This window comes from Leptonychotes weddellii, chromosome 13 (genome assembly GCF_054177405.1).
Source record: "Leptonychotes weddellii isolate Sample4059 chromosome 13, ASM5417740v2, whole genome shotgun sequence".
Taxonomy (NCBI): Eukaryota; Metazoa; Chordata; class Mammalia; order Carnivora; family Phocidae; genus Leptonychotes; species Leptonychotes weddellii.
This window is the reverse complement of record NC_138381.1, coordinates 45,137,297-45,155,480: the sequence shown is the minus strand read 5'-3', so window position 1 is coordinate 45,155,480 and position 18,184 is coordinate 45,137,297. Positions and strand designations below refer to the sequence as shown.

Genomic DNA, 18,184 nt, shown 5'->3' with positions numbered 1-18,184 from the left:
CACTTTATTTCCAGTCCCCAAACACTGTTCATTTAAAATTAATTAAAGCCAGAACACCAAATGACTTCTTTTCTATGTGCTTCTCTCTAGGAAACAAACAGGTAAAACTGACATTTTAAAATTAGATGTTTTCTCAAACACCTTAAAAGTGCTTAAACTTCAATTATATCTCAATTTATTATAAGAAAGAAAAAAAGTGCTTAATCCAAAAACACAATACTAGCTGCTCATTAAATGTACAAAAATGCAAAGCACCACACTGGGTGCCCAATAAATGTTTTAATGTCCCAACCCCAAATCCAGAGCTGTGATCACAGCAGAACATCTTTAACATAATACATATGTTTTTATCCTCTGTCCATACACTAAAGAAGAATGCTACAATGTTTTGGAGGAGTTTCTACTTTAGACTATGTATACCTACATTTGAAAATAGCAAAAAATAAGAATATTGATCCTGATGTTAGCAAAGGATGGCCAACTGCTAAACTCAATTCCTTCTCTTGAGCTTATTTCAAAAATAATAAAATAACCCATAGCTCTGTCCCATCAAGGTTGGGGTGGGGGGATTAGGAGGAGGATAGGGCTGGGGCAGGAATCAATCTTCCCTAAACTGCTACATTGTTTTAGAGCTTTGCAAGAGCCAGAATTTGTTTAGAAGGTGATGACTCCATCTTGTCCCATAAACCAGCTTCCCTTCGTACTGTGGAAGCACAGAGTACATATTTCCTTACTAATTTCTCTGCTGTTACTCTCAGAAATTAAGATCTTCCCTTAAGATGAAAAATTAAGCCTTTTAAACCCAATACAAAAGTGATCACAAGAATTAAATGATGTAAACTGAAAACTCATTTAAACTAACTTCTACCAGATTTATGTACATTGAATAAAATGTTTTTGCCCCAAGTATTCTATAATTTAGCTATCTGATAGAACTATTTTTGTTTTCAAGTTGTAAGGATATTAATACAGTAAAAGTGGAAAAGTACAAATTTCAAACAATAAATCAGTATCTAGCTATAGATATTTTATGTCCACACAGCTTATATTGCGTTTAGTTAGGTGACAGAAGAGGGTGTGTGTGTGGAAAAGGCAGATGAAATAAGGAGTATAAAGGATCACCACAGTAGAGAACGAAAAAAGAAAACCCTACCTATCTTGGGTAGAAGTAACTGGATAAATGAAACAATAAATATGAACCCTTCAACCAAAAATAAGGATACAAATTTAACTGAAGCTAATAAGGATCTTTAAACAATCCAACATCTGTTGCTTATGTAAAAGCCTATAATGAAATGAATTGGTGATCTCAGTTCAGATATCCTGGAGGTCTTATTAATGTGAGTGTACAGTACTGAAGGTAACATGTATAGAATAAAAATAGATTCCATTTCAGATATGGGTAAACAGCAATTACATTAAATTACTATTTTCACAAGATATCTGAAATGGTTCAAAATTATTCAAAATTTTGCCATTTCCAGAAATAACTATTAAATAATACCCATTTTGCCTCAAATGCACATACAAAAATATATACTCAAACATATTTACTTTGTGGGATTTTTTTTTTAAGTATGCAGCAAATTCTGAGATCTTAACCTTCAAGAATTTTTCTTTTTTAATTTTATAAAGAAAAACTCTCATGATAGCAAAAGAAGGTAAAGAAAAATTCCCAAACCATCTATTTGGTATAATATACATCACTATCAGTTTTCAGAAAAAAAGTTGTGCTAAGCTATTATGAATATTAAACAGGCTTATCAGCAGCTAATAATTATTAAAGAAAAATTTTTAAATACTCAAGTTGATAGCATTGTTAGAAGAGATGAGATATAATAACTGCTTTAAATATATAACTTAAATAAAGAATCCCACAACATAAACCAGGCAGAATAAAGTTAGCTGGTTTTACATTTGACTTTGTTTTAAAATAAGCCGGTACACATAGAAGAGTTTTGTATATATTACCACCTCCTAAAAACAGAAATTTTTCAATGTCTTAAATTTTGCAATTCATCTCTTTAAGATCCTGACCTAGTCATCTGATACTGCATTTTAGAAGTCATGAACTCCACTTACCACATATTTTACAGCACTTATAAACTGGTTGTGGAAGAGCAGATGCTGTGTTTCATCTTCTGGATTTGAAGCTGTGTAAAGCATGCCACAAACATTACAGGAAACTGCTCCAAATCTTTTTTGTCCTGCATCCTATTTATAAAAAACAAACAAAAGTTTTTTTTCCCCTCCCAAAGGAATAATTCCAGAACATCAGCCTCTAAAGCTATAATGGGAACATAAAGGGAGAAGTATTTAATCTACATAACAAAAAATATTCAGTGTTGATTAAAAAAGAAGACATTAAATCTGTGAAATCTGTGTGTAATTTTATTAAGAACTGTTTCCATGTTAGTAATCAGATCACTCGATTCACAGCATTTAATATTTGAAAAGAACTGAGAAAGATCTTTTAACACTACAATCTTAGTCCTAAACGCCAAACAGTAAATATTCTATAAATAAGAACAAAGATACATTCTATATGTGTAATAATTACACTGTTAATGCTTAGAGGAAATAGTTTTTCACAGACTCATTTTTTTAATGTCTTAAAAGTATGTTCTTTTTGGGCGCCTGGGTGGCTCAGATGGTTAAGCGTCTGCCTTCAGCTCAGGTCATGATCCCAGGGTCCTGGGATCGAGTCCCGCATCGGGCTCCCGGCTCAGCGGGGAGCCTGCTTCTCCCTCTGACCCTCTCCCCTCTCATGCTGTTTCTCTCTCGCTCACTCTCTAAAAAATAAATAAAATCTTTAAAAAAAAAAGTATGTTCTTTTTAATTTTTTTTAATTTCATTATTAGTTTTTGATGTAGTGTTCCATGATTCATTGTTTGCATATAACATCCAGTGCTCCATGCAATACGTACCCTCCTTAATACCCATCACCGGGCTAACCCATCCCCCCATCCCCCTCCCCTCTAAAATCCTCAGTTTGTTTCTCAGAGTCCATAGTCTCTCATGGTTCATCTCCCCCTCTGATTTCCCCCCTTTTTAATGGTTTTGTTCTAGTTTGTAGATATTAAAAAGAGTATTTTGATGTCACTAGAAACTCCTAAGGTAATATTAATTTTTTGTATTATCTTCATAGTAAATAAGTACAAAATACAATCATCTCTTTTCCAATAATTCATACTTATGCTGTAGGATAGTAACTGTTTACAAAATGTTTTCTATTCTTGTCCTCATTCAACAAGAAATTTTCAGCAGTATGATCTAAGTCTAAGAATAATAAACTAATAGAGGCATCTGGGTGGCTCCAGTCGGTTAAGCACCCGATTCTTGATTGCAGCTCAGGTCATGATTTCGGGGTCATGAGACTGAACCCCACACTGGGCTCCGCGCTGGGCATGGAGCCTGCTTAAGATTCTTTCCCTCCTTCTCCCTCTGTCCCTCTACTAGTGCACTCTCTTTTTCTCTAAATAAATAAAAATAAAGTTTAAAAAAAAGAATAAACTAGGGTGCCTGGGTGGCTCAGTCAAAAGTTTCTGCCTTCAGCTCAGGTCAGGATCCCAGGGTCCTGGGATCAAATCTGCATCGGGCTCCCTGCTCAGCAGGAAGCCTGATTCTCCCTCTCCCAGTCCCCCTGCTTGTGCTCTCTCTCGCTCCCTCTGTCAATTAAATAAACTCTTTAAAAAAAAAAGAATAATCCCTTTACTCCTCCTACTCTAAAACTGTGCAATCTGAATTACTACAAAAAATAAGATGTAAGACAATGGCATCTCTAGTGTCTTAGAACTAGGACAAGTAGCAAAGAGAAATCAAATGGTAAATAAAAGATTGTGGGGGTGCCGGAGTGGCTCAGACGGTTAAGCATCTGCCTTCAGCTCGGGTCATGATCTCGGGGTCCTGGGATCGAGCCCCACATCGGGCTCCCTGCTGAGCGGGGAGCCTGCTTCTCCCTCTCCCTCTGCCTGCCACCCACCCCCCGCTTGTACTCTCTCTCTCTCTCTCTCTCTCTCTCGCTCTGTCAAAAAAAAAAAAAAAAATCTTAAAAAAAAAAGTGTGTATAGAACTTAAGGGAAGTTCACTCTAAAGGATTCAAACTATTCACAAATTGTTACATGAAATTTATTTCAGGCAGCTAAAAAAAATTTTTTTGTAATTGTGGTACGACATATATAACAATATTTACCATCTTAACAATTTTTTTTTAAAGATTTTATTTATTTATTTGGCAGAGAGAGACACAGTGAGAGAGGGAACACAAGCAGGGGGAGTGGGAGAGGGAGAAGCAGGCTTCCCATGGAGCGGGGAGCCCGATGTGGGGCTCAATCCCAGGAACCTGGGATCATGACCTGAGCCGAAGGCAGACGCTTAACGACTGAGCCACCCAGGCACCCCCATCTTAACGATTTTTAAGTGTACAGTTCAGTAGTGTTACATATATTCACACTGTTGTGCAACCAATCTTCAAAATTCTTTTCATTTTGCAAAACTGAAACTCTATACCCACTAAACAATACGTTCCCAATCCACTTTCCTTCCCAGTTTCTAGAAACTACCATACTACTGTCTCTGAATTTGACTACTCTAGGCACCTCACAGGAGTGAAATCATGCAGTATGTGTCTTTCTGTGACTGACTTATTTCACTTAGCTTAATGTCCTTAAGGTTCAACCACATTGTGCCACGTCAGAATTTCTTCTGTTTTAAGGCTGAATAATATTCCATTGTATGTATACACCACATTTTGTTTATCCATTCATCCTTGATACTTTGATTGCTTTCACCTTTTGGCTATGATTAATGAACACCAGTGTACAAATATCGCTTTAAGCAGGCAGTATTCATAGTATTGAATAAACATCTCTTCCTCGGTTTCTTAATTGGTAAATGGGAAATAATAGTCCCTACCTCATATTTTAAAAACTAAGGCTTAATTAAGTTTTTATGAGTGGAATACATAAAACAATGTATTCAAAAAATATCAGCTGCTATAATGATCATTAACATCATCATCATCAACTCTTGACCAGAACAACTGAATAGAAGTGCAAGCCACAAATGTAATTTTAAATTTTCTTGTAGCCATGTTAAAGGATGCAAAACAAACATGTGAAATTAATTTTAGTATTTTATTCAACAAAACATATCCCAAATATTATAATGTCAACGTATACTAAATAAAAACTTATTAGTGAAATACTTTACATTCCCTTTTCTGTACTAGTCTTTAAAATGCAGTAAATACATTTACACTAATAGTGTATCACAGTTCTGATGAGCCACATTTCAAATACTAAAGGGCCACATGTGGCTACCATATTGGACAGTGAAGCTCTAGATTCTACTAGTCTAATCCTGTTTCACTATCATATTGATTTAACAACAGAAATGTTATTAAATCTGATGAAACTTTTTCCTGATTAAACTTTCTCAAAAACTTCCAAATAATTCTTACAAAGTAATTCCTCTATATTAAAGTTAGAATCAATAATCTACTCCAAAAAATTCCTATTGATAATGTTGACTGGAAGTACACTAAACTTTCCTATTATTTTGGGTCCCTTCATTTTTTCAGAGTGTGCTCACTCGTTCAAATTAGATTTTTTTTTAAAGATTTTATTTATTTATTTGACAGAGAGAGACACAGCGAGAGAGGGAACACAAGCAGGGGGAGTGGGAGAAGGAGAAGCAGGCCTCTCACGGAGCAGGGAGCCTGATGCGGGGCTCAATCCCAGGACCCTGGGATCATGACCTGAACCGAAGGTCATGATGCTTAATGACTGAGCCACCCAGGCACCACTCAAATTAGATTTTTAATCAATCAAAATATCTCCCTCTCTTTTACAACTTGCCACCAAACCGCAGAGTGGTTAATTTCTATTTCAAATTAACTATTGGTTTATCTTCCTATAAAACACAGTTTTAAAATTATAAAATACACTAAAATACAGATATTTAAAATCATTTTATGCATTAAGCTCCATGTTATTTTAATATTTAAACCAACTACTAAAACGAGGTACATCAAATGACATATTTAAGAAAGTAACAAATGATAAAATAAATGTAAAATAAAGTATCAATCTGTCATAAATAAAACTAAAAGCATGGGGATTTTGAGTTTTTATTTGTGGCAGGAGGGTCTCACTACTGGGGGCCCAGAAGGGTGTTTGTAATGTCAGCAGAAATATTTCCATAATGGTTTATGGTGAAAAAAAGGCTCTTTGGAAAAAAGGATGAACTTACTCTTTAACAATGTGCATAAGTAAGATGATTATAATAACTCTTCACCAAAAAGGTCAGTTGGATACTTACTATGATCAACTGTTTTTCATCAACTTTCTCTGCTTCTTTTAGTTTCAAGTCCTTTGGAATTGTTATCTCCAAATGGGAATTACACTTAGGCCAAGAATGATTTGGTGGTGTCTCCCTTAAGAAAAAAAAAAAAAAGTCACACCATTAAATGTTATAAAGCTGTTATCACTTCAAATCACTAAAAAGGAAAAAAAAAAATAAACTTTTTCTATACAACACTCACAATTTTCAACTCCAATGGGGGAAAAATAACCTTTTAAAAATCAAGGGAAGAAAATTACTAATTTTCAACAAATAAAAAACTGCTGTACGTACTATAATTTGAATAAGGTTTAAGTTTTTGGGGTAATTTTTAGCCATCTTAGTTACTACAGTTTGTCCTAAATACTGTTTCCAGTAATCTCTAAAGCAAAATAAGTCAGATTTAATTTTATTCTGACATTAAAGAGAATGGAATGCTTTTAAAACACTTAAAACACTTTTACATGTTGATAATACCCAGTACTTCAAGGGGTTTGCAGAAAGGTGCATTCTCAAAACACTGTTGCTGGAAGTATAAAAAGACACACACTGGAGGAAAATATGGCAATGCAGACTAAGTCCTATAGCTATAAACTTATCCTAGATATAGTAATACAAATGGGCAAAAATGCTTATGTTTATTGCAGAACTTTTTCTTGGACAGAAATTAACTAGAAACCAAAATGTCTATAAAGTGGAGAACTGTTAAATAAACAATGGAATATTCACACAATGAAATCTAATACAGATTTAACAGAATGAGGTAGTAAAGAAAAGATGCCCATAATACCATAAGTAAAAAAAAAAAAAAAAAAAAGCTATAAAACATATGTATAGGCACAAAAAAAAAGTAAAATGAAAACAGAACTTGTGAATATCACATTCTTTCTACATGAAAAACTGTGGATTACCAGCACAAGGTTTTAGGGAAAAATACCCCAAACTTGAAAGGTAAGTATAAAATCCTTAAGTTCTGTTAAAAACAAGACAACAGGTCCAAAATGGAGTTGCTTATGCTAAGCCCCATATTACCAAACTCAGACTTAGTCTTGATTCTTCCAGAAATGGAATCTTATACCATTCAGGAATCACCTAATTAGCACTAGTTAGGTAATTTGCCTGAAAGACCTCTGCCATCTCTCCCAAAGGAAAGTAACTTTGCAATAATCAACCCGCTTTTTTGCCAGTTGTAATTTCCTTATTCCCACTCCTTTCTGCCTATAAAAGTCTTTCATGTTACAGCTCCTTGGCGCTCCTTTCTATCTGCAAGACTGGATACTGCCCAATTCAAACTGATTTTTGTTCAAATAAACAAAAACCGTAAAAGCCTCAGTTTATCTTTTAACAGTTCTCCTATTTATTCTTGTATTAAACTAATGTCTTACCTGTCATCACTGGCCTTAGGTGTCTGGTTACTGAGTATAGTATGTTGTTTGGGAGCTGAACCTGTAATTTAATCAAGAAAGTGAGTTACACGTTAATCTTTGTACTACCTCTCCATCTAATAGGCTGAAAATCATTACAAAGAAAAAAAAAGAGAACGATGCACTAAATGCTTTATTTTTAATAAAAATCATTTGATTAAATTAGAGCCCCTTTCTAGAAATTACTCTTCAGAAAAGAGGGAGAAAAAGGCTCTACAGAGCCACAAAGAGATCCAATGGTAGATTAACAGTGTCTTCTAGTTTCACCAATCACTAGCACTGAACAATAAAGCAACCTGTGTAAATGCCTATATAATTATACAATCTCTAAATGGAAACAAATGGGAACATTTCTTTGTTTAAAAAGAATTGTAGTCTGTAAGAAACAGTCAGTGTTGGCGAGGATGTGGAGAAAAAGGAACCCTCCTGCAGTGTTGGTGGGTATGCAAATTGGTACAGCTACTGTAGAAAACAGTATGGGGGTTCTCAAAAAATTAAAAATAGAATTACCATATGGTCCAGTAATTCTACTACTGGGTATTTACCCAAAGAATACAAAAATACCAATTTAAAAAGCTATATGCACCCCTATGTTTATTGCAGCATTATTTAAAATAGCCAAATTATGGAAGCAACCCAAGTGTCCATCAATAGATGAGTGGATAAAAAAGATGTGGTATATATACATACATACAATAGAATATTACTCAGCCATAAAAATGAATGAAATCTTGCCAGTTGCAACATGGATGGATCTAGAGGGTGTAATGCTAAGTGAAATAAGTCAGAGAAAGATAAATACCGTGTGATTTCACTCATCTGTAGGAATTTAAGAAACAAAACAAGGAAAATAAAAGAGACAAAGACTCTTAAATATAGAGAACAAATTGGTGGTTCCACAGGGGAGGTGGGTAGAGGAATGGATGAAACAGGTGAAGGGGATTAAGAGTACACTTATCATGATGAACAATGAGTAATGTACTGAATTGCTGAATCACTATACTGTACACCTGAAACTAATATAAAACTGTATGTTAATTATACTGAATTTTTTAATTGTAGTTTCTAGAGTTTTAATCACATTAATAAATAATGCAATAATCAATTCATTTTCTTTTCTAATGAATAAGTAGTACATTTCTCATATTTATACTATACTTCTCTTTCCTCCACTAACAGAAAAGGTTAAATAATATGCAATGAAAGACATTGTCTGACCTCAATATACTGCTCCATGTATACCTTTCCTTCAGCAGAGAGAAACAGGAATTACGAATTTATTTTCTATATTCCCTCAGGCTTCATCTGATATAGGTGAACAAATCCCCATCCAACAGCTCAAACAATGTATTGTCAAAAAATTTTTACAAGGTCACACAAAAAAAGTCTTTGTATGGCATAACTGCCCAAATTGCAATTTTTTTATTTTTTTTAAGTAAGCTCCACTGACTGGGCCAGCCAGGTGGCCTTCAGCATTTATTAAATCCTTTCAAAGACAGAATCACTAACATGGAAAACTGAGTAAGTGAGGATTAAAGATAAGAATCTGAAGTGGAAAAACACAGTCTTTGTACTTGAAAAATAAGCTCCTACCACTAACTAACGCAATTCATTAAGTAATACTTCTCCAGAAAGTAAGTCATAAACAAAATAAAAGATTTAAGACAGACAAAAGGACTTTTGGTAGTGAGTCAAAGAATCATAAATTATTTATTTTTACGATTTATCAATATGTGTAAACTAGTACTTTATTTTTATACCTCGTTCCCCAAAAATGTTTTGGGAAAACATTTAAAACTTAAATAAAGAAACAATGGATTTTCTAAAGGAAAAGTTAAAGTTGTCCAAGTTAGTTGACCTTTGGCTAATGTGCTTTGTTTCTGTTTTGGACCCAATCTTATTGATCATCCAGGCCATTTTATTTTTTATTTTTTCATACTTAATTTAAACAAGGTAAGAAAGAAAAGCAATTCTACCCCAAAGAATGGTAGTAAAGATAAAAACAAAAAACAAAAAAGAATGGTGATAATCACACATTTGAAAAACACACGCAATAGTTCAGAAGGATTTAACTGGCCTATTTGGCAATCAGTATTGTTTTCTACCATACTGACAAAAATATCTCTGAACACTGAGAAATCCAAATAATATTTTCAAAGTTTACCTGGAACTTTATTCTCCCCTGTATCAATTTTTGCTTGACTGGGCAGAGCTGAAACAGTAGAGGTATTTCCCACTGGACTGTTTTCAAGCTTGGATTCCAAACATAGACTGAAATTCTGAATATATAAAATTCAAGATGTTAATATTTGCCTTCATATCAACCTTTGGGACTCATCCCAAGATACTTTCAGTGAATTTTAGCATAGTAAGAAAATTTAAGGTAATACTTTATAGTTGGAGTAATTCACACTGATATGCCTTAAAAGTCTCTTGATCTCCCCACAGCTACCCTCTTAGCATCAGTTCCCATTATTCCCCTTCATGCTATACTGAAAAACTTGCAAATTCCACAGATATATTCTATTTCTGCCTCTTTCATCTATCTAAATCTGTACTGTTCAATACAGTAGCCATGCCTTATCTGACTAATGAGCACTTAAAATCTCATTAGTATGAATGACTGATTTGAGACTATGTTGTAAATATAAAACACACACCAGATTTTTAAGACTACAAAAAAAAAGTAAAATATCTCAATTTTTAAAATGGATTACATGCTGGGGCGCCTGGGTGGCTCAGTTGGTTAAGCGACTGCCTTCGGCTCAGGTCATGATCCTGGAGTCCCGGGATAGAGTCCCACATCAGGCTCCCTGCTCAGCAGGGAGTCTGCTTCTCCCTCTGACCCTCCTCCCTCTCATGCTCTCTGTCTCTCATTCTTTCTCTCGCAAATAAAAAAAAAATAAAAAAAAATGGATTACATGCTGAAATGATAGTATTTTTATATGATAGATTAAATAAAATATATTCATTTTACCAGTGTGTTATTCTTTTTAAGGTGGCTACCAGAAAATTTTAAATAAATATGTGGTTCACATTACATTTCTATTGGATAGTGCTGATCTAGAAACTTTCCCCCTGTATCAACTCATTACTTAAATATTAACCTTTTCCATGAAGCCTTCTCCAAGTTTCCTCATGCCCTTTTCCCAAATTTGGAATAATTCTCCATCTATTTCACCTCTACCTCTTTCATGTCCTTATTACTAATATCAATTAGTTATTTGTTTTTGATTCATCTTCTGTAACTCTTAAGAGCAAAGAACATATTATATTTATCTTTGTATTCCCAAGATCCCCTACATCAGAACACTGTCAAAGCTGATAATCAGTAACTACCGAAAAAAAAAAAAATACTCCAAACTCTATTAACATTGGCTGTATCTGTATTGTGATTATACACTCAACACGTAACATTATTTTTGAGTATTTTTGAAAAGGTGAACAATTTTTGTCATTCAAAAAGCAAAAAATTAAAAACAAGAACAATGACAAATTACTAATTAATCTCTATTAAATAGGAAGGAATTTAGTAAGTTACTGGCTTAAAAAAAACAAATAATAAAATAGCTGGGCTTTAAAATTCATAAGGTTCAAATTTTTTTGAAAGATGTATTTATTTTAGAAAGAGCACGTAAGAGTGGGAAGAGGCGCCGAGAGAGAGGGCAGACAAAGAAGGAGAGAGAATCTCAAGCAATCTCCCCACTGAGCAAGGAGCCTGACAAGGGGCTCCATCTGAGAACCCTGAGATCATGACCTGAGCAAAAATCAGGAGTCCAATACTTAACCGACTGAGCCACCCAGGTGCCCCATGTTCAAATAATTTAAATTCAGCCCAAAGAATTAAAAGAAGGCCTATCAAATGCTTAGCCTTATCAACCATCATTTCTCAGTACTGCTGAAACTGACATAAAAATTACAGGCAGCCACAGAAAAAGATTTCGTATGATGTAAGGTTTGTTCTTATATTCTCCTTCCTCCCGAAGTATAACCCCGCTACACACTGAAGCCAGTCAATCTCAGTTTAAATCATAGCTCTACCACTTGTAAGTCACTCAGGTAAGTTACTTAAATTTCTAAGCCTCACTCTCCTCACCTGTAATATGTAGGTAATAAGAGAAACTACAGCGTAGATTGTGGTGACAATTCTATGAAGCTCTCCTCTGACTAACAAAGAGGCAGTGTTCACCAAAGGCTATTATGTCATTAACCAAAAGCTATTATGATGGTTAAACTGAGCTACCTCAATTTTTTTTTTAAGATTTTATTTATTTATTTATTTGACAGAGAGAGAGAGAGAGAGAGACAGCGAGAGAGGGAATACAAACAGGGGGAGTGGGAGCGGGAGAAGCAGACTTCCCGCTGAGCAGGGAGCCTGATGCGGGGCTCGATCCCAGGACCCTGGGATCATGACCCGAGCCAAAGGCAGACGCTTAATGACTGAGCCACCCAGGCGGACCCTAAGCTACCTCAATTCTTAGTGCTCATGGCAAGAAGAGAAATCTCTTAAGTGACTGCTACAATGGAAATTCCTTAAAGGCAGGAAACATTTCCTCTTCTGCAGCCCTAGCCCAATGTCTTGGACACAGCAGGCACAACTATGTCTTGAACTGACATGGTTACCACATTCCCTGATCACTCTGTGAAAGTGATCACATCACTGGTATTGGTGAAAATAGAAACAAACCGAAAGGGCTTTAGAAGAGGAAAACATAAATTGTGGTATACTCATTTACAGCTATTAAAATACCCATGTATTGGTAAGTATCAAATGTTGACTGCACAAAACCAAGTTGCAAAAAACCACACACACACATACACACACACACACAACACACACAGACCAACTATGTTAGCATTTAACATTTAAGACATTTAATATTTAAACACTTAAAACGTAACATAAAAACACATATAAAACATTTAAAACACAAACAGTGCTTTAGTATTCTTTACGGATATATATACACATAGACAGTGAAATCATAAAATTAAAAAAAGAAAAGATCCCCACCAACTTCACAAACATGTTTAACTCTGGGAAGAGAGCTGAATGGAAAGAAGAGGGAGATATGGCTTTTTCCTGTATCTGTAACGTACTTCTCTTATTTTAAAAGACCTGAATTCAATAAAATATTAGTTTTTGTCAAATTTGGGTGGTAGACACAAGTGTAACATTAGTTTCTGTAGTATTCTGAATGTTTGAAATACCCAAGAATTTACAAATGTAAATAAAATTTTTAACACAAATTTCATAGGACAGTTTCTTACAATGCACCTCAAGAGAGACGGACTGTACAAATCCAAAGTAAATTTCAGTAAAAGCAATATTATAGGTCAAAATAATGTGATCTAAGTAAGCATCTCTATTCTAGTAGTTTACTCCAAAGGATTACATTTCTTATTCTTCAGTGTAATTCTCCACAAACGAGGGCTTCTTTTATTTTAGTTAACATGCAATGTTAATTAATTTCAGCTGTACAACATAGTGATTCAACACCTCTCTATACATTATGCTATGCTCACAAGTGTACCTACCATCTGTCATCATACAATACTACTACAATATCACTAACTATATTCCCATGACTGACTTCACAAACTGAATTTTGACAGGCATTTATGTAGCAAGGAGTAGAAGATAAACAATGCAGCTACACCTGGAGTATCGCTATCAATTTGCTGACAAAACATACCCTGAATAGAGAGCCACCCCATCTCTGATGGAAGCCACACTTGTTACTCACACTACCACTCACTACTTACTTCTAATTACTATCACTATTTGAATAATTATCTTCTAATTGGTGCTTTCATTACCATTTGTTCAGAAAATAAAATCTAAGAGTACCATATGGTATCTGTTCCCTTCAATTTGATTTGTACTCCACAAGAATAGACAATGATCTATTTTCATGGCTTCTGGCATAAAGCCCAGACTCCTCACTCATTCGAATTTGCTCCTAGAACAAAATATCTCTAAAGAGAACTTTAAATCATTCCCAAAACTTTATGATGACTTAACTTTTTTCTCTACTCACAATGATTTTTTTCTCAAATGACCTAATGTTCAAAGTACGTAACTGTAGAAAAAATGGTGGGCTGAGAATCAGAACACCTGAAAATTCAATCCTGTTTGTGCCCTCAAACATGTGACCTAAATCACATTCCTCTACTGCGCTCAGTTTTCTCAATACCAAACTAAAACAACTGAAACAATTAGTGAAGTGTCTCAAAAATATAGAGCTCCATGGTTCTATGCATAAAAAATTTCTGCTTATTGGTTTAGATACTGGGATTTTACCTATGATTCAATCTGAAAAAAAAATTGGCTCAGCTGCTTTTAGTTTCAAACTACTTCCTCAGATAATCATTAAAGTTTCTTCAAGCTATTAGATTCTGTTTACTTTTTTTAGATCCTATTTTCAATTTACTTTTCCATTTTAAAAAATTCTTTGCCACTACAATCTTATTCTTAAACTGAAAACTGAATTATTTACATCTTTCAGACATTTTATTTGCCCAACTCTTCACAATGTGATCACACAAGTCAAACTTAAAAGGCATCCCTACTACTAGAAATGTTTAATTTTTCAATTTTATCAGGTGGAAAAAAGGGATTGATCTGCCGGCTAAAATTAATTTTAACAATTTCGTCAGAATAAGGCCCAAGTTTAATTTCTGTATTTTAGTCACTATGAAACATAGTTAAAATTAAAAGAAAAAGCCAATCAGTGTGTTAAATAAAGAAAAGTTAGGGGGTAAGTGAATGGGCAAATGAGTGAAGGGGAGTGAAAGATACAGGTTTCCAGTTATGGAATGAATAAGTCATCAGAATAAAAGGTAGAGCATAGGGAATATAGGCAATGATATTATAATAGCATTGTATGGTAATAGGTGGTAGCTACACTTGTGAGCAAAGCATAATGTATAGAGATGTTAAATCACTATGTTGTACACCAGAAACTAACATAACACTGTGCATCAATTATACTCAAAAAAATTTTAAATAAGAAAAAGAAAAGCTAGAATTCAACAAGTTCATGCTGCATATAAAATAAGAATAAAGGGCGCCTGGATGGCTCAGTCGTTAGCGTCTGCCTTCGGCTCAGGTCATGATCCCAGGGTTCTGGGATCAAGCCCCAAATCGGGCTCCCTGCTCCGCAGGAAGCCTGCTTCTCCCTCTCCCACTCTCCCTGCTTGTGTTCCCTCTCTCGCTGTGTCTCTCTCTGTCAAATAAATAAAAATATTAATTAATTAATAAAATAAAATAAAAATGAAAGATGAAAATAAGGAAGCAATGAGAAGAATTTATGTAAAGGTCAGACATCTAAAGAAACCAGGAAGTTCTATCACTCACTACAAGACTGAGTTAATAAAACACTACTAACAACTGTATAGGATACCTTAACAAATGACTCCTGTCTTTTATGACTTGATTCTTAAGCTAAAATATGCTGTAAAAACTTATTTAATAGAAAGTGCTCATGTACCTCTACTGTGCATAATGAAAATAAATTACCTTATCTGGTGTTGATTCAAAAGAATCTTTCATCTGGTTATCCAACGGTGGGTCTGGGGGTGGTTTTATCTGATTATCCAAACGACAATTTTCAGGAGCCCTTTTTGTGGTTTTATTAACTTCAACTGTAACATCATTAGTTTTAACTTCTTCAGAATTAATTTCTTTCATTTCTTCCTGCTGGCAAGCTATATTTTTATCATTATGTGGTTTTGTCCCTAAAAATGTACTTTGAGTCGCTGGATGATGCATTTCTAAGGCTGGGAGTGAAAAACTGGTTCGTATTAAGCCCAATTTAGGGGAAACTTGAGAGTCCAACTTATTTTGCTGCACAGAGTTAAATTTTGAGAGTTTAATTTTAGTCCAGTTGGAGTTCTTTTTAGTTGAGCTGTTTATTCCATTTAGTATACATTTCACAGGCTTTGTTTTTCTACTGGGGAAGAAACGACTACACTGAACATCCTGATTTGTTTCCTTTTGATGAAGTATTTGTCTTTCATTATCAGTCTCCTCCAATTTTATTTCTGTAGGCTTCTCCATCTTTACACTTTCCATTTGTGAAGATTCCTTTTTTACCTCTACAGTATCGGACTCAATCTCACCAGCAATTTCTTCACAGAGCTGAAGAATGCTACCTCGTTTGCTCTTTCCCACTTGCTCCAGCTCATTACCTACACTTTGTTCAGGCACTGATGGCTGTGGACTTTTTTGGGATTTTGCACTAGTATTCACTTGTGTATGAACTGACTTCTTCACCTCATTCTTTTTAGAGACTGCTGAAGTAACCATTTTTGATCTATTTATCTCAGAAGTTACAGGCACAGATTTTGTTTCCTCTTTTCTAGCATTCTTCTGAAGACACTTTTCAGATCCTTTTATGCACTGAGAACTACAAGTAGAAGCTGTTTGATGCTCTACTTTGCGTTTTTTTCCTTTGGGGGAATTTATTACTTCATTAATTACTAGATTTTCATCCTCTTTAGAGTCAGACTTTATTTCGGGTACTTTTCTTTTCACATGTTTTTGACTTGTTTTAACTTTACTAGATTTACTTTGAGAATTGTTACAGTACTCTTTTCTTGGTGGCAAAGTCTGTTTAACTGCTTGAACCTGACCCTGAATTTCTCTATTACGCAGAGACCTTGTTGAAACTTCTGTTAACTGTTGTAGTCTTTGTGATCTCCGGTGTTCATCTGATTTAGGAGTTCCATGCACTGACTTTTTCTGAGGTAATTTCTTCTTTTTTGTAGATTCTTGTTGTGAATGTCCCTTCACAGTCACCATATTTTTGTTAATGGATTTACTAGCTTTTTTATCACTGGATGCAGCTTTTGCTGACCTTGTACTCATGCATGTTCCTAATTCAGGTTGATTTATTTTACTCTCACTAGAAGATTTAACCAGTGATTTTACAGTTTCCTTTGGACCTGATTTTTTTGCCAGATTCGTTTGAGAACCTTGAATTTGTGTTTCTAAATTCTTATCTTCACTTTTTTTAATAACATTGGAGGAATTTTCTTTTGATTTCTCCTGAATGGACATCATTCCTGAGTAAGGTCCTCCTTTTCTGAAGTAGCTTTTGAGAGGATTTTCGTGTCCTGGTAGGTGCGAATGCTCAATGTCTAGTATTATTACTGAGGAGGTCTTAAGAATCAACTTTGAGGCTGATGTACATTTTCAACAAAAATACTAGTTTGCTTCAAGTAAGGTTTCGGTCATCCCTAGGACATGAGAAAAGCTGGTATGAAGGCTGAAAGATATTTGCTTTACTTCTGGACAAGGCAATAGAAATTTGAGGAAAATTTAATTCTAATTTGATATTTTTAGAACTTTTTATGACAAAAACTGAATTCAGGTTCAATCTGTTTTGTTAATTTTTCAATTAATAATGGTATTCAGGCCTAGCCCTATTACTGGAGGAGTTATTTATCACTGACCTGTTTTGACAAAGATTTTGAAAACTTTTTTCTTCTGAAGTCTACAGTTACTGGACTTCGATTCATTTGAAACATGTCTTACAGCTAACAGGTTTCTTTCCTTGTTTGCTGAGACTGTTAGTTTAAAGTTCTTATCTAACCTCTTTCGTTTAATAAAATACTCTATTAATATAGATTTCCTTTTGTGCTGCCATTTCTGAAAAATTAAAAAAAATTAAAATTAAATTTTGTACAATCCAAGAAATATGGCAATGCTAATACTATACAGAAATAATACCGATTTATATAAACCTAACTTCTCCTTTTTAATTATTTAGTCTGTATATTTAAGGCTAACAAAATAAAGTATCCCAAAGTACATTCCTATAAGTAATCAGTAACTTGTTTTATATAAGCACAGAATAGTCAAAATTTATCAGTTTATTCCCTGAAGTTACTTACAATTCTTTTCCCACAAGACAGACTTGATCTTTCAGCCACCATAACTCATGAAAATTTGGCAAAATCATTCCTTAAAGTATCCTTCTTAACACATTACACAGCACCTTAAAAAAAAAAAAGTTTTAAAAAATGTTTAAAAGGTGCAAATATGTAAATTTTCATTCACCATTCATCAAATACAACACTCCACAATTTTACACTGTCCTATCATTAGTCTTCAGAATTCACTTTATACATACCACTTCATTTTAGTATTTCTAACCTGAAGTAAACAGTCCATTTTATGTTGTAAAAAAAAAAGTTTTAAAATACAAAACACGGGCGCCTGGGTGGCTCAGTTGGTTAAGCGACTGCCTTCGGCTCAGGTCATGATCCTGGAGTCCCTGGATCGAGTCCCGCATCGGGCTCCCTGCTCGGCAGGGAGTCTGCTTCTCCCTCTGACCCTCCCCCCTCTCATGTGCTTGCTCTCTCTCATTCTCTCTCTCTCAAATAAATAAATAAAATCTTTAAAAAAATAA

The 18,184-nt window shown here is 34.5% G+C and overlaps 1 protein-coding gene across 11 annotated transcripts in view; it reads right to left on the bottom strand.

The window, feature by feature from the left end:
• Positions 1-18,184, bottom strand: part of ESCO1 (establishment of sister chromatid cohesion N-acetyltransferase 1) — an 81,773-nt gene that overhangs the window by 29,322 nt on the left and 34,267 nt on the right. For 8 of the 11 annotated variants that reach the window (XM_081801536.1, XM_081801537.1, XM_081801538.1 and 5 more), the window contains 6 exons: positions 17,667-17,770; positions 15,289-17,421; positions 9,931-10,045; positions 7,728-7,788; positions 6,322-6,436; positions 2,083-2,214 (listed from right to left, as the gene is read on the bottom strand). In XM_081801536.1, the coding sequence (XP_081657662.1) occupies positions 2,083-2,214; positions 6,322-6,436; positions 7,728-7,788; positions 9,931-10,045; positions 15,289-16,833 (1,968 nt within the window). In that variant the 5' untranslated portion in view covers positions 16,834-17,421; positions 17,667-17,770. Of the gene's footprint in view, positions 1-2,082; positions 2,215-6,321; positions 6,437-7,727; positions 7,789-9,930; positions 10,046-15,288; positions 17,422-17,666; positions 18,079-18,184 lie in introns of those variants that run through there. The other 3 variants (XM_081801535.1, XM_081801534.1, XM_081801533.1) reach the window with 2 other exon arrangements.